General features: G+C 39.1%; 2 gene segments (V, D, J or C); both read right to left on the reverse strand.

The window, feature by feature from the left end:
- Positions 1 to 700: 700 nt before the first annotated feature.
- On the reverse strand, positions 701 to 5,737 carry LOC114004960 (T cell receptor alpha variable 22-like). The segment is given in 3 exon segments: positions 701 to 779; positions 4,985 to 5,405; positions 5,580 to 5,737. Coding segments are annotated over 3 exon segments (552 nt in total).
- A 5,670-nt stretch (positions 5,738 to 11,407) lies between these two features.
- LOC114004961 (T cell receptor alpha variable 21-like) lies at positions 11,408 to 12,017 on the reverse strand. The segment is given in 2 exon segments: positions 11,408 to 11,733; positions 11,923 to 12,017. Coding segments are annotated over 2 exon segments (372 nt in total).
- Positions 12,018 to 15,778: the final 3,761 nt, after the last annotated feature.

Here is a 15,778-nt window from a genome sequence, read left to right on the forward strand (position 1 = left end):
CAGCTATGAAACCTTGGCTGCTGCCTACTGAGGTGTGTCTCCTGTGGAGCTGGAGGAAATGGTTGGGATGGGGGGCACAGCAGGAGAGAGGGTGGGCACAACAGTGTAGCTTCAGTACTCAACAACAGCCAGATAAACCTTACCAAAGACATCTGTGTGTCTAGACAAAGCGACATGAAAAGAGTGATGACCTCTGCTTCTGGACCCAGTCGGAGAGGGGTGCTGATGAAGGAGAAGCTTAAACTGGGCCTTAAGCCATGAGTAGATTTCCCAGGAAAAACAACAGGCTACTGCTATATGAAATGTGCACACCACCTGCCCTGGGGTCTCCTTAGAGGCAAAAATTGGCCCTCTGGCCAAGTTATTGTCTGGGCTCTCCTTTACCCCATAATATCAACAGATCACTGCACACTGAGGAAAACAAGTTCTTAAATAGATTTCAGTTGTATATTTTTTCTGTAGCTTTTCCAACAGTTGATATATGGGCATATCTCAGAGATACTGCAGATTTAATTCCGTACCATCACAGCAAATATTGCAATAAAACAAATCACAAATTTTCTGGTTTTCCAGTGCATATAAAAGTTACATTTATATGGTATTGTAGTCTTTTAAGTGTGTAATAACATTATGTCTAAATAAATAATGTCCATATATTAAAATATTTTATTGCTAAAAATTGCTAATGATGATTTGATCTTCACCAAATTGCAATCTTTTTGCCAGTGCAGGGTCTTTCCTCGATGGTCATGGGTACTGACTGATTAGGCTGGTGGTTGCTGAAAGGTGGGGACGGCAGTGTCAATTTCTTAAATAAGACAACAATAAACTTTCTTGAAACTAACTTTTCACAAAGATTTCTCTGTAGTATGAGATGCCATTTCACAGCATTTTACCCACAGTAGAACTTTTTTCAAAATTATCATTAATTCTCTCAAATTCTGCTACTGCTTTATCAACTAAGTTTATGTAAGATTCTAAATCTTTTGTTGTCATTTCGACAATGTTCACAGCATTTTCAGCAGAGGTAGATTCCATCTCAGGAAATTAGGAAAACACTTTTTTTCATTCATCCATAAGAAGCAACTTCTCATCCATTAAAGTTTAATTATGAGGTTGCAACAATTCAGGTTGTTTGTTTGTTTGTTTGTTTTTTATTTTTTGTTTGCCATAGTATGCATGCACTGGCCAGAAAGAGAAAGAGAGAGACAGAGACAGTGAGAGGGAAAGTGAGAAATCACCCCCTCAGGGAGACTGACAATGCTGCAATCTTTTCTCATAAGTTCTTCCTGGTGTCTTGGGCTCACACACACATGTGACCAGTGTGAGTTTCAAGCTGCCAAGTCTAGGAATCAAACTATGGTTGATTATGTAGGAGTCAGCAATGTAACCACTATGTCATCTGCTGGCACCCAGGCTCCAATTCTAATTCTAGTTCTCATGCTATTTCTATCATATCTACAGTTAATTTCTCACTGAATTTTTATACCCCTCAAAATCTTTCATGATAGTTGGAATCAACTATTTTTTAAAAGAATTATTTTATTTAACTTTATTTATTATTATTATCATTATTATTTTTCAGTTTGATCAGAGAGAGACAGAGACAGAGAGATGAAGTGAGAAAGCAAGCCACCAGGTCCGAGACTTGAACTGTGGTCGGCCATGTGGGAGTCCAGCATCTTTAACCACCATGCCACTTGCCAGCCCCAAAATCAACTATTTTTTTGAAACTGTTAATGTTGCTATTATTACCTCTTCACATGAATCATGAATATTCTTTTATTTTTAAAATTTGCTATAGGGTGCATGTGCCAGAGAGAGTGAGAGAGTGAGAGATTACTCTCCTGGGTGCATGGCTACACTGCAATCCCTTCTCCATTCTTATTTCATTGTGGTTTTAATCTTCATCTCCCTTATGATAAGGGACGTTGAGCATTTTTTCATATGTTTTTTGGCTGTCTGCATGTCTTCCGTAGAGAGTTGCCTATTCAGCTCATTTTCTTAACTTTTCATTGGGTTAATCATTTTCTTCCATGTAAGCCACTTAAGTTCTCTGTGTATTATGGTTATCAGTCCCTGCGGCATTTTCTCCCATTCCTACGCTTGGAGATTTACATTAATTACTATGTCCTTTGCTGTACAGAAACATTCTTAATCTTATGTAATCCCTCTTGTCTGTTTGGGGGGTTATTGCCTGTGCTTTGGTGGTCTTACTTAAGAAGTCTTTGCCTACCCCAATGTCTCTCAGAATTTCCCCAGTGTTTTCTGCAAGTAGTTTTATAGTTTGAGGTCTTAGGTTTAGATTTCTGATCCACTTCGAGTTGAATTTTGTTAATGGTAACAGATAGGAGCTCAGATTCATCTTTCTGCAGGTGGATATCCAGTTTTTGCAACACCATTTGCTACAGATATTTGCCTTTTCCCACTAGATTGACTGATACCCTTTGTCAAAGATAAGTTGGTTGTATGTTTTGGAGTTTATTTCTGGGGTCTCTACTCAGTTCCATGAGTCTTCATGTCTGTTTCTGTGCCAATACGATGCTGTTTTGATTATCACAGCTTTGTAATATATTTTGGGATCAGGAAGGGAGCTGCCATCCCCTTCACTCTTCTTGTGTTGGATTGTTTTGACAATATAGGGTCTTTTATAATTCCAGACAAATTCTATGATTGTCTTTTCTAGATCTGTGAAGAATGTCTCTTGTAATTTTATATGGATTGCACTAAATATATAGATTAATTTTGGTAGAATTTTCATTTTGATTATAATAATTTTCCCAATCCAGGAACATATGTTGTCCTTCCACTTTTTTGTCACTTTCTATTCCTTTTTTTAAGATTTTCATAATTTTCCTTATAGAGGTCTTTGACTTCCTTGGTGAGATTTATTCCTAGGTATCTTATACCTTTTGTGGCTATGGTAAATGAGATTACTTTCTTCAGTTCTGCTTCTGTCTGCTTGCTGTTTGTATATAGAAATGCTATAGATTTTTGTAAGGTAATTTTGTATCCTGACACTTTACTGTATGCATTTATTACTTCAAGAAGTTTTTTCATGGATACTGTTGGGGCTTCTACATATACAATCATGTCATCTGCAGAGTCTGCAAACAGAGATAATTTCAACTCATTTTTCCCTGTTGGAATGCCTTTTATTTCATTCTTTTTTCTGATCACATTAGCTGGGGCTAACCCATCTTGTGGATAAAGCCATACACAGATTAAAAGTGAAGAGCTGGAAAAAGGTATTCCATGCAAATGAAAACAAAAAAGAGTGGGAGTCACTATACTGATTTCAGACAAAATAAGCTTTGAAAAAAAAACTGTACCAAGAGACAAAGAAGGGTGTTATATAATTATAGAATGGCTAATCCATCTAGAAGATATAATGCTTCTAAACATCTATCCACCCAGTTCAGGAGAGACCAAATATGTGAAGGAAAGACTGCTAGATCTAAAAGGCGAGAAGACTGCAACACACTAATTGTTGAAGATCTCTACACCCCATTATCTCCTTTAGACAGATCAATGAGACAAAAGAATACAGGGCCTAAATGATACCAAAAATTAGATGGACTTGACAGACCTCTAAAGAACTTTCCACCCAAAAAACCACAAAATATGCATTTTTTTCAGCCCCACATGATAATTTCTTGAAGATTGACCACATGATAGGGCATGAAACCAGCCTTTACAGACTCAAAGGCATAGAAACTATATCCAGCATCTTCTTTACCATGATGGAATTAAACTTGATATTAATTTCTGGAAAAACTCTCCAAAATACACAAATATATGGAAACCAAATAACCTACTTAGGAATGACTTCATGACTATGGAAGAGATTAAGACTGAAATCAAAACTTTTATGGAAACAAATCATAATGAGTACACAAGTTTCCATAATCCATGGCTTACTCGTAAGAGGGAAGTTCATAGCAATTAGTGTGCACAAGAAAAAGATGGAAAGGTGGCAAAAGGACAAGCTAACATCATGCCTCAGGGAATTGGAAAAACAGCAACAAAAAAAAATCCAAAAAATTCCAGGAGAAAAAGAAAGAATAACGATTCAAACAGAAAAAAAGGAAATAGAAAATAAACGACCTGTACAGAAAATAAGTGAAAGCAAAAGCTGTTTCTTTGAAAAGATAAACAAGATTGACACACTATTAGCTAGACTAATTAAGAAGGGAGAAAGAAACCAGATAAATCAAATTTGCAGAAATAGGCAACATTCAAACAGACATAATAGAAATACAAACTATCACTAGAGGATACTATGAACGACTATATGCCAACAAAGAAGAAAACCTGCATGAGATGGACAAATTCCTGGACACATATAATCTACCAAGATTGACACAAGAGGACATAGAAAGCCTGAATAGACTTGTAACAAGCAATGAGATTGAATCAGTAATAAATAACTTCCCAACAAAGAAAGGCCCAGGTCCTGATGGCTTCACTTCTGAATTTTACAAAATCTTTAAAGAAGAGGTTACCCCCATTCTACTCAAACTATTCCTAGAGATCCAAAAGCAAGGACCCCTCCCCAAATCATTCTCATCCCCTCCCCATCATCCTCATTCCCAAAATGGAAAAAGATATGACAAAAAAGCAAAACTACAGACCTATATCTCTGGTGAATATAGGTGCAAAAATCTCAACAAGATTCTTGCAAATCATATCCAATAGCATATAAAAAAGATTATTCATCACGACCAGGTAGGCTTTATTCCAGGAATGCAAGCATGGTTCAACATATGCAAAACTATGAATGTAATACACCATATTAACAGAAGGAAAGATAAATATATATATATGATCATTTCAATTGATGCGGAAAAAGCATTTTACAAAATACAACATTCCTTCACAATTAAGACTCTTCAGTAAGATCGGCATGGAAGGATCGTTTCTTAGCATAATAAAAGCCATCTATGAAAAATCTATAGCTAACATTAACCGAGTGGGGAAAAGCTGAAAGCTTAAATCTCCACCAAAGCAGGAAAAAATGCTAAGCTGTGCACGTGCTGCTGAGAGCCCGTGTGGCGCTGTGGTTGAGGGAAGGGCTGAGCCCGGGAGGTTCCTGCACAGGCTGCAGGTGTCCCGGGAGCGCTGTGGCCCCACCGCGCAGTAATACACGGCTGAGTCTGTGGTCTGGGAAGAAGAAACGTGCAGTGAGCTGTGGCGCTCGTTAGCGACTGTCGTGGCATTTAATCTTCCATTCCGCTTTGTCCCCGAAGGAACGTAAAACAGGGTGATGAGGCGTCCTCCGGGATTTTGGCGAAACCATTGTACATTGGTCACGGAGGTAGAAAAATTGCACCACAGCGTGGAACTGGCTCCCTCCTGGAGACTCAGGGCCGAAGGACTCTGCTCCACCTGTATTCCGCTCACACCTGATCAGAGAGACAGAAAGAATCCAAGCTGATGGTACTAACCCCTAAGAATCTCTAAAAATGCCCTGGCAGATTATCAGAAGGATAGAAAGTCTCAGATTTGTGAGCTCTTTTCCCTCCCTCCCCTCAACAATACTACTTTCAGTTTCCCGGATTGAAACAGTCCCAACTCACAGCAAACCTGGGAGCACAAAAGCCCCAGCAAAATGTCCAGGAGACTCCTCATGATGCTCTGCCTTGGTGCTTGGGAGACTTTTAACCATAAAATGTTTAACTCTCCTCTGGGGTGGTGAACTTCAGGTCAGTCCTGGAACTGCTCCTGTCCCTGCAACCAATCAACTTCTCCCTACAGACCCCGTGAGGCCCAGGCACTGAGGAGTTCTCCCACTGCACTCCCTGACAGGGAGCCCCACCTGCAGGCCTAACCCTGGCTGAGCGTTGGGTGGGGACAGGTGGAGAGAGAAGGGGGAGAGTCATTATTCTACTGAGTGAGGAACGTTTTCTGATAACCCTGGAGGCAGTGAGGAGTGTGAGAAGTCCTGTGAGAAGAAAAGGGAGGGCCCTCCTCTCACAGAAAATATACTCAGCTGTCTTAACAGAGCCTGGAAAGGATGATAGAACACTTTAAACCCTAAAAGCCTATACATATATATATATATATATATATATATTCCTCATAATCTTGTTTATATTACATTGCATCACACATAACTTTACAGTGTATTACATTTCTAATTATTTTTTTAAACAATCACTATTTCTCATTTTGCTTGTAAAAAGATTGATCCAACATGAAATACTTCTCAGACCAATCCAGCTAAAACTACCATACACGTCATCAACAGGTAATAAACCATATCTGTGTCCCACTAATGTCATGCCTCTCTATTTGTTCTCTTGCTATCTTTCTCTATACTCTTCTCTTCTCCCACCCCATTCCACACTGTCTTATCCTCGTTAATTATTTTCACTGCTTTTAAGTCCTCCAATATTTTGATCTCTACCACAGAGTGCAGATAGTCAGTATATATTAAGTGGATACATACAATATCTTTCTTTCATATCTTAAAGCCCACATGTATTTTGACAGAAGGATCTCTACTGACCTACACATTAATTTAGGTGAAAATCATTCCAGTCGTGCAAAGTAAGAGGAACACACATGTTGTGTATGATACACTTACTGAATTCTGTTATTAGAATGTAGAGGGTATGCAGGTTTAGACTCTTCTAGAATAATCAAGATTTGTGGTAAATATTGTTATAAGAAATGACCCTAATAAGAGTAAATTGGGAGGAAAAATAAAGAACTGATTCAGACATCATTTCTGCATATTATCCTCCCTGTCTTTTATTTTTCTAATTCCATCTACAAAAAATGTCCTTACATTTCTTTTTAGTTAACTCTTCTTTCTAATTGCCATCTTTCTCTTTTCCTTCTAGTTTTATTTCTCATTACATTTTGGAGCCCCTCCCTGGCCTAGTGTTGGTGGAACCAAATCCCCATAGTCCACTGTGGTTCTGATCCCTACCCCTGTGGCTTGAGAGGCAGCCGAGCACAGGTGCATGTGTGCCCAGAGTCCCAACAGCATGGAGAAATGGGGAAGAAGGGCTTATGACATGACTGCACCCCACTAGGGGCGGTACTTTCTCTCTCCACCTCTCTTTCTCTATCTGTCTTTCTGTCCCTCTTTGGGGAGCACTTGTACCTCTGACCATTAAAAAACAGATGAAGAACTCTAGCTTGTCTATAATAAACTCATTTCAAATATAATGATATAGGCATGTTGGTAGTAAAAGGTATATCATGCAAATATTAACCAAAGAAAGGTAGGACTGGCTATAATAATATCAGACAAAGCAAACTCCTGAATAAATTTACCAGAGACAAAAAGGAACATTAGATATTGTAAAATGGATCAACCCACCAAAAAAGACATAGCAAGTCTAAGTGTGTATATATGAACTAACCGACAGAGCTGAAAAATAAGTACGAGAAAAACTGATAGAACTGGGGGGGGACCAGCAGTTAGCATACTGGCTATGTTGCTGGACTCCCACGTAGTCGACCGCGGTTCACGTCCCGGACCCGGTGGCTTAAAACTCACGCCGGGCACGTGTGCGTGCATGCCCAAGATCCCAAGAGGAGAATGAAGGAGAAGAGATTGTGGTGTGACCATCCCCCCTGGGGGGTGATTTCTCGCTTTCTGTCTCTATGTCTCTCTCTGTCTGTCTGGTGAGCATTCACGCCCTATAGAAAAAACAAACAAACAAACAAACAAAAAAACCTCTCCAAAAAAAAACCTCTCCAAAAAACTGATAGAACTGAAAGGAGGAGACAAATCTAGAATTGCAGTCAGAGATTTCAACACCCATCTCTCAACAATCAATAAAGAACGAGCTAAAAGATCAACAAGGTATAGAAAAACTTGACCACACTATTGACCAACAGAACCTAATAGCCATTTATAGAACACTGCATTCACCCAAGAGCAGACATATCTTTTTTTTCAACAGCCTATGGAGCAATTACCTAGGAAAATCATATCTTGAGCCATAAAACAAATCTCAACAAATTTAATATAAAAGAATTGAAATCATAAAGAGTATGCTCTCATACAACAATGAAACAGTACTATAAACAAGTAATAGATGACAGAAAAAAAATCTCCAAATACTTGGAAAAGAAACAACATATTGACTAATAATCCATGGATCACAGAGATGCTTCTGTGGAAATCAGTCATACACTGAACCAAATAAAATGAATACTGCATAACAAAAATTGAAGGATACAATCAGGGAAAATTTATAGTACTAAAAAAAAATAAAAGAGGAAAGTCTCAAGTCAATCATCTCAGCTCCCACTTTTTGATTTGAGACTTTTCCTTTACTCCTTAGAAAAAGAAGAGAAAATTTAAAAACTTAAGGAAGGAAATAACAATGACAAAGGCAGAAATCAATGCAATTGAAAATAGAGATTATGGAGAAAATCAAAGTAACAAAAAGCTTGTTTTTCTGTTCTTTGCTCAAGAATGTTACTACAGCTCCCACAGACATGAAAGGGACATTAGATAAAAATCAAGGAAATATAAATAAACAGCAAGCTTTAGTTAATAAAAAAATGTTTAGCATTATTAGCTATAAGATGCAATTAAATCCACAATGAGATATTGACATTACCTATCAGAATTGCTAAGATTCAAAGCCCTGGCAATGCCAAATGTTAGCAAGGATGTGGAGAGATTGAATCACTCAAACCTTGCTGGTGAGTATGTAAAATCATTCACAACCTGAGAAACAAATAGGCAGGCTTTTTATAAACTAAACTTAACACTCACCGTATGTCCCAGCAATGGTACTTCTGGGCATTTACCAAAGAGAATAAAGATATATTCAAGCAAAATGTATACTTGAATGCTTACAGCAGCTTTAATGTTGATAGCTCAAAACTGTAAACAACCCAGATATTCTTCATCAAGTGAAGGTTAAACAAACTATGGTAAATCCATGCCATGAAACAGTACTTAGCAATAAAAAAATTAATTATTGATAAAAAATTATTGATATACACAATAACCTGTATGAATCTATAGAGAATTATGCTGAGAGAAAAAAAATCCCAACATTTATATCATTTTCTTGAAGTTACAAAATTATAGAAATGGAGAACAAGTTAGAAATGGTCAGCTATTGGGGCTGGCAGGTGGTGTGGTGATTAAGGATGCTGGACTCCCACATGGCCGACTGTGGTTAGAGTGCCAGGCCTAGCGGCTTGCTCTCTCACTTTCCCTTTCTCTCTCTCTCTCTCTCTCTCTCTCTGTGTGTGTGTGTGTGTGTGTGTGTGTGTGTGTGTTTCTGGTCAAATTAAAATAATAATAATAATAATAAATGGAATTAAATAAGTAGATTATAAAAAAAAAAAGAAAGAAAGAAAGAAAAGGTCAGCTACTAAGGACCAGATAGGAATGCGAGGGAAGCTGGTGTAATAAAAGAGAAGCATTAGGGATCCTTAAAGAGACGGAAGTACTGCGCAGTTTGCTTGTACCAGTGTCTGTATTCTGGTTGTGACTGTACCATCGCTTTGCAAGAGACATCATCAGAGGAAATTATATAAAGGATACACAGAATATCTCTACTTTAGAGTCCATGTACATTGACAATTATATAATTGGAAATTCTTCAAAAATAACCTTAGTATAGAATATTATGTTTATTAAGTGATAAAGAATACAAAAGTGATCATTTGAAGCTTTCATGTATTATTAAAACTCAACAGTAACCTTGGCAGTTGTATAGATCTTCAACCACATAATGCTTTTCCAGGGAGTAGTGGTATATTGCTGACATTGTTTAGAATTGCTTCCATGTGGTGATAATAAAAAGCAGATGGACTTTTAATATTTTTTCACTATTGTTTTTAAAATCTCTTTACAGTATCTTGTTATCTGCAACTGGAGTAGACTATTTCCTTTGCCCAACCATTGGTATGCTCATGCTAACGACAATGACTAAGACATAAGTCATTAAGTTGATCGTTAAAGTCAAATAAAATTAACTTCGAAAGTGAGATGTCAAGGAACTGAGAGGTGAGGTGGGTTCCACATATGGTCATTCAAGTTAACAGAACCTCCACGGTCTGCAAAACCTACTCTTGCACCATCACTTTGCCCTCACAGTCCTGCTCACCAATATCACTGAGGGTATTTATGATGCAAAACCCAATGAATGGATTTCAGTCCTCATCTGATCTTAAACGCTAAGAAGCCTCCCTACAGTCTCCCTCTCTATCCTTCTCATCACACTGTCATCTCTTGCTTGCCATAGAAACACATGCCTGTGGGGTTTCTCTGACCACCCTTGCTGTACCTTCTCAGTTCATGTTACAGGGTTCTCTATTTGATCTCAAAATATCATGGTGGTTCCCAGGTTGACTCTAGATCATCTTCTGTTCTAACTTTATGTGCTTCCCATAGGGATTTCCTTCTCTCTCTACTTTTTAATGTATCAATAAGAAGGTGATTTCCAAATCTTTATCTCCATATAAGACCAATGTTCTGTAATATAAACCCATATAATCAACTGCTTATTTCACATATCCATTTAAATGTCTCAGATATAATCTCAACGCATATTTAAATCTGAAAACAAATGTCAAATCTTGAATACATACGCAATGTTGAACATTTGATCCCCACCCTTCAAATCTTCTCTCTCCCTCACCGCCCCTCCCATAGATGGCTCTTCAGTCCACCACCCTGCTTGTCATTTCCTTCTTTGTTCATTTGGTTCATATAACTTATCCTTCCCTGTCCATTTTAGTTCCTCAAACTATTTTGACTCTTTTCCTTTATATCCACTTTTGTCACTTTCCTCAATACATTTATTGACTTCTCCCTTAGAAAGGTTGCAGTGAGAAACTTCTTTCCAGTAAGCAATTTCCTTTTAGGGTGTGGAAAGATTTTGAGCCTAGAGAAAAGTGGTGGTTGCACAACTCTGGGAATGTAATAAATGCTATTAATCATTTGCTTTAGAAAGGTGAATGGCTGGGCAGTGGTGCAGGGGTAAAACATAATGTGCTGCAAATCTTAGAAGGTTCCAGGCTTGCATTTGGAGACCCCCTGACTACACCAGGCATGCATAGGTCCGTCATCTAGGGGTAGCGGGAGTTGGGCTTGGATCATGGCATCCAAATCCTGTCGGAGTTCTCTCTCCCCTCCTGTATTTATGGAGAAAAATGAATGAACTTTGAAAAAATTTTCAATTAAAAAGTGAACTGCATGGTATGATAATAAATCATCTCAATAAAACTATTATTTGAACTGAAAGTTCAAACTACAAACTATAAGATGTAAATAATTCATTTCTTAACCTTAGAGCAACATATCAAGTTTTATGTGTTCACTTTTCAATTTGGAAAGAGAGTCAATTTAGAAAGCTCCTTAATGCAAACGTGTTCCCCACCCTCCAGACAGGACGTGTGGTGGGACCTCAGCCAGGGTTTAGGTAGCAGGTGCAGGTGCCGGCTGTACACTGTGCCCAACAGCACAGAGGTAGGGGGTGCAGTGACCACGGTGAGATGCTGCAATGTATAAAGAGCTATGTCTTGAAGATGTATCCAATGAGGCTTTAAGTCTTCCACTGCTTTCATCTCTCTTATTTGACCGAAGTATGATCAGAAATGTGAGACCTTTCCCGGGATCTTGCCTGAACCACTGAAGGGAGTACATTGTGCTGTCGGTGTAACTGCAGTTGAGAACCAAGTTGTCTCCTTCACGGACGCTCAGAGCTTCAGGACTCTGCCTCACCTCCTGCTCACTGCTCACACCTGTTCAGAAAGAGAACCACAGGGAGGGGACTGATTGGGGTTAATGATTCTTTGAAAATTACTTTTAGATTCATGTTTCCCATCTTCACCCAGAAAACCATCAGACGCAATTGCCCATCTCTCTCTTCACTAGGGAGAATGGTCCCATGGTCTGCGTGTTCTTTGCCCATTCCAGCCCCTCTGACTCACAGTGCAGGTACAGCCAGAGGATGAGCAAACCCAGGAGCTTTTCCATTGTTTCTGTCACTTAGAATCACTGAATTCCCACTTCTCAAATGTTGACAATGACTCACGAGATTAAGAATCTGTTTTGCTATCTTATATGTTCAAATATTTGCACAGGAATTACACAGAGGTGGCCCAACCAATCAGAGATAACATTCATCACACCCTCGCCCCCTGCAAAGTGTCAGAGATGGAAATGCAACACTGCCATCTCAGGGCCAAGTCCAGCACTGCAAGAAGATGCTTCTTTCTCCTCCCCTGCATCTTCACTTTCCCTTTTTCATTCTCAATAATAAATAAATAAATACAAAATTTGTAGAATGCAACCAAATCAATGTATGTAGAGAAATTTATAGTATTTACTGCTTATATTAGAAAAGAAGAAACATCAGCTTTTACTGTACAGTTGCAGCTGCTTCCCCCAGATTCCTTTACCTGCTGCATTCCTTGCCACGTCAGTCCTTCAGGACAAAATTCATTTACCTCTACCCTGTGAAAAGTCTCTTTCCTTTATTTCTCACTCATCAGGTTGCAAAGAGAGTTAAGAACTATAATATTAATGGTCATTTTTTATGACATCATTAAGTGGACACCATTATATTCTGATGGCTAAAATATAAACTAATAAAGATTTACAGGAGTGGGCCAGCAGGTGATGTGGAGTTAAGGACACTGGACTCCCACATGACTGATCACAGTTGCAAGACGTGGACCTGGTGGCTTGCTTTCTCCCTTTTCTTATCTCTCTCTCCTTCTATGATCATAATTAAAAGTAAATAAATAAAGTTAAATTTAAAAATTCTTGAAAAATATCTATGGGAGTTATTTACATACAGTTGGATGCAGAAATTCCACTTGACTGGGATTTTAAAAAAAACATAAAAGTACATGTATTAAATTGTATATTGTGTGTAGTAGTAAAAAAAAGTGGGAAATTAAAATATCCTTCAATATAAATATGCGGTGCATCACTACAAATCTGTATTATGATACACTGTACAGTTGTGGGGAAAAAAACTAGCTAGAGTTTAATTTTCTGACTTGCAAATATTTTTCTGACTTATTCAATTAAATCACAGCCCTTAACATATAATGTGATCCTATTTATTTACTTATTTAGTTTTTAGAGAGCTTTTGCTATAGGGTGTGTGTGCTCACCAAAGAGATAGAGAGATAGAAAATGAGAAATCACCTCCCGGGGGGATGGCCATGCCACAATACCTTTTCCTCCATTATCCTTGTGGGATTTTGGGCACTCAGGCACACACGCCCAGCTTGAGTATTAAGCTGCCGGGTCCCAGAATCAAACCATGTCCGACTACATGGCAGTCCAGCACCAGCATCTGCTGGTGCCCCATTTATGTTTTACAATGTATGTTTATTATGAGCTTATGTCTAGGTGAATAGAAATAGTGGAAATGGGACTGCCAAATATCTAACAGTAACTAAGATCTTGTCAGGAGCAATCAAACAAGTATCATTTTGGGACCAGATTACACAGCAGCAGTCACACAATGCTTTGCAAGGGCAGACACCTACGGGAAGATCCTGGGTGTGTGTCTCAGGACCTCTCTGTACATCCAGGTGCATTTATGTGAGCCTGTGATTTGGGCTGACTGGGGCTGGGAGTGGATTGTGGTGTGAGGACCCTGATGGAGGGGTGACAGTCTGACTCGCTCTACCATGAAAGAAATGAACTTTTTAAAAAACTGAAACAGATGAACTTTAAAAGCATAAAATGACAACGGATAAGAAAGTGTTGAGCTGTGTTGTGAAGTCCTTGGTTCTTTGGGTCCAGATCACTAAAATTAGAGATCAGTCCCCATGAATGAAGTAGGTAGAAAAGAAGATTTAATAGGAGAGAAAGGAAAGTACACCCAAAAGGCTCTTGGGTGGGCTGATTGCCAGGTGGCAATAGCGTTTGGTACTGGTTAATGGTTATTTGTATTGGTAGAGGTCATGAATACTCATTGGTGGGAGGTCTGTCACACTACCTATGTCCTTCATTTGAATTCAAATCCAAACGTTTTCTCCTGCACTTGCGCACTTTCCTCACAGGTAAAGAATCAGAAATTTGATTACGTAATTGCACACGCCCAATGTGAGCCAGGTTGTTTAATTAGACTGCCTAATTAGTTTATTGTCCTAGTGGGAATTAGGGCGTTGACTAAAATGCCCTTTTGCTTTTCTCTTAGGGCTGCCCGCTCATGACTAACTAACTGCCTACTACAGTATCACTTTTTTATTCTATCTGCTTAAAAATGCTTAAATGTTAAACAATTAAAATATATTTATTTGTAACTTGACTAATCATAAAAATAAAAATACTTAGCAGCTACATAGAAAATAATGAAAAGTTGAATTAAAAAAAATTATTCCATTCTAGCAAACTTTCAAGATCCACTTATTCCTCAAATGCAGGGACTATCATAGAAAAAAATGAAGAGGAACCAGCAGTTAATGTAAAGGCTGTGTCGCTAGACTCCCATGTAGTCGACTGTGGTTCGAGTCCCAGACCCGGTGGCTTAAAACTCATGCTGGGCACATGTGTGTGTGCCCAAGATCCCAAGAGGAGAATGGAGGAGAAGGGATTGCGGCGTGGCCATGCCCCCTCAGGGGGGAGGTGACTTCTCGCTTTCTGTCTCTCTGTCTCTCTCTCTCTCTGGTGAGCACATGCACCCTATAGCAAAAACCTCTCCAAAAAAAAAAAAGGAGAGAACTCGGGAACTCGGGCATTTCTTGGAGGAATAACATTTGATTTACAAATCTCGCATCAGATCTTTAGCATGACGGAAAGTTAGATTGGGAAAAGGACACATAACCTTCTCCTCCTTCTCCTTGTTTTGTCTTTCCCGGCTCAGTTCTTGATTTCATGTACTTTTCCTTATTCTTTCCTTTCCTTTTTCTTATTTTGTTTTCCACCTTCTTCTGTTCAACTCAGTCTCTTGTCCAATACCCTCTTTAAAGGGAGAGTATTCCCTTCCCCACCAGGGAGACAGGTGGGGCCCACCAGCCCACCATGCACCTCTCACAGTGTAGCCATGCACAGGGGTGCCTTTCAAGGTGACCTGGGGCAGGACCAAAGGATGACGGTGAAGCCATTTGTCAGTTACGGTGTTCTGTAAACCCCACATGAGACACTTTGAGCCCTGGTTATCAAACTGTCATACAACATCATGCACCGTATCCTCCAGCGTGGAGGGGGAGCAGGGCACGTCCGCTTCTTATCTTTCATCATTGGCCAAGGAGTGGGATTGTGTCATTTAGCATTGCACATAATCCCTCAGGAGGAAACACATGAGCTTATCTCCAGACCCCCAATACAAGGCAGATATTATTTTTTTACTTTTACTTGTTGGCTAGAAGGAATGTCCATTTGCCAGAGAGAGACAAATAGAGAGGGAGAGGAGAAAGCACCCGCTATGGGGAATGGACATGGCACAATCCCTTCTCTCCATCTCACTCTCCTTTTGGAATTTTTGGTATGCACGCATAAGCACCTGGCGTGTTTCTCAAGCTGCTGTGTCTGGGACTCAAACTACGCAGATGACTCTGTGGGATTTGGGTGCCTTCATCACTAGGCCATGGAGCCATCCTGAAGGCAGATTTATAAGGTCAAAGTATCTCTGGAACTTTATATTGTCTATTCTCTACTTACTTTTTTTCTCATTTTCTTCCAACAGAGAGAACAAGATATGGCTAAAATTATGTAAACTAACTGTTCAAGAAAGTGGGACTCCAATGTGCTGGCTCCCATTTTCTCTAGGGCTCAGTAACAGAAAATTCTCTACAACAGAGAAAGCTCTTCTATTGTCACTGA

The sequence above is a fragment of the Tupaia chinensis genome, unplaced genomic scaffold (genome assembly GCF_000334495.1).
Source record: "Tupaia chinensis unplaced genomic scaffold, TupChi_1.0 Scaffold140763_1, whole genome shotgun sequence".
NCBI classification, from domain to species: domain Eukaryota; kingdom Metazoa; phylum Chordata; class Mammalia; order Scandentia; family Tupaiidae; genus Tupaia; species Tupaia belangeri.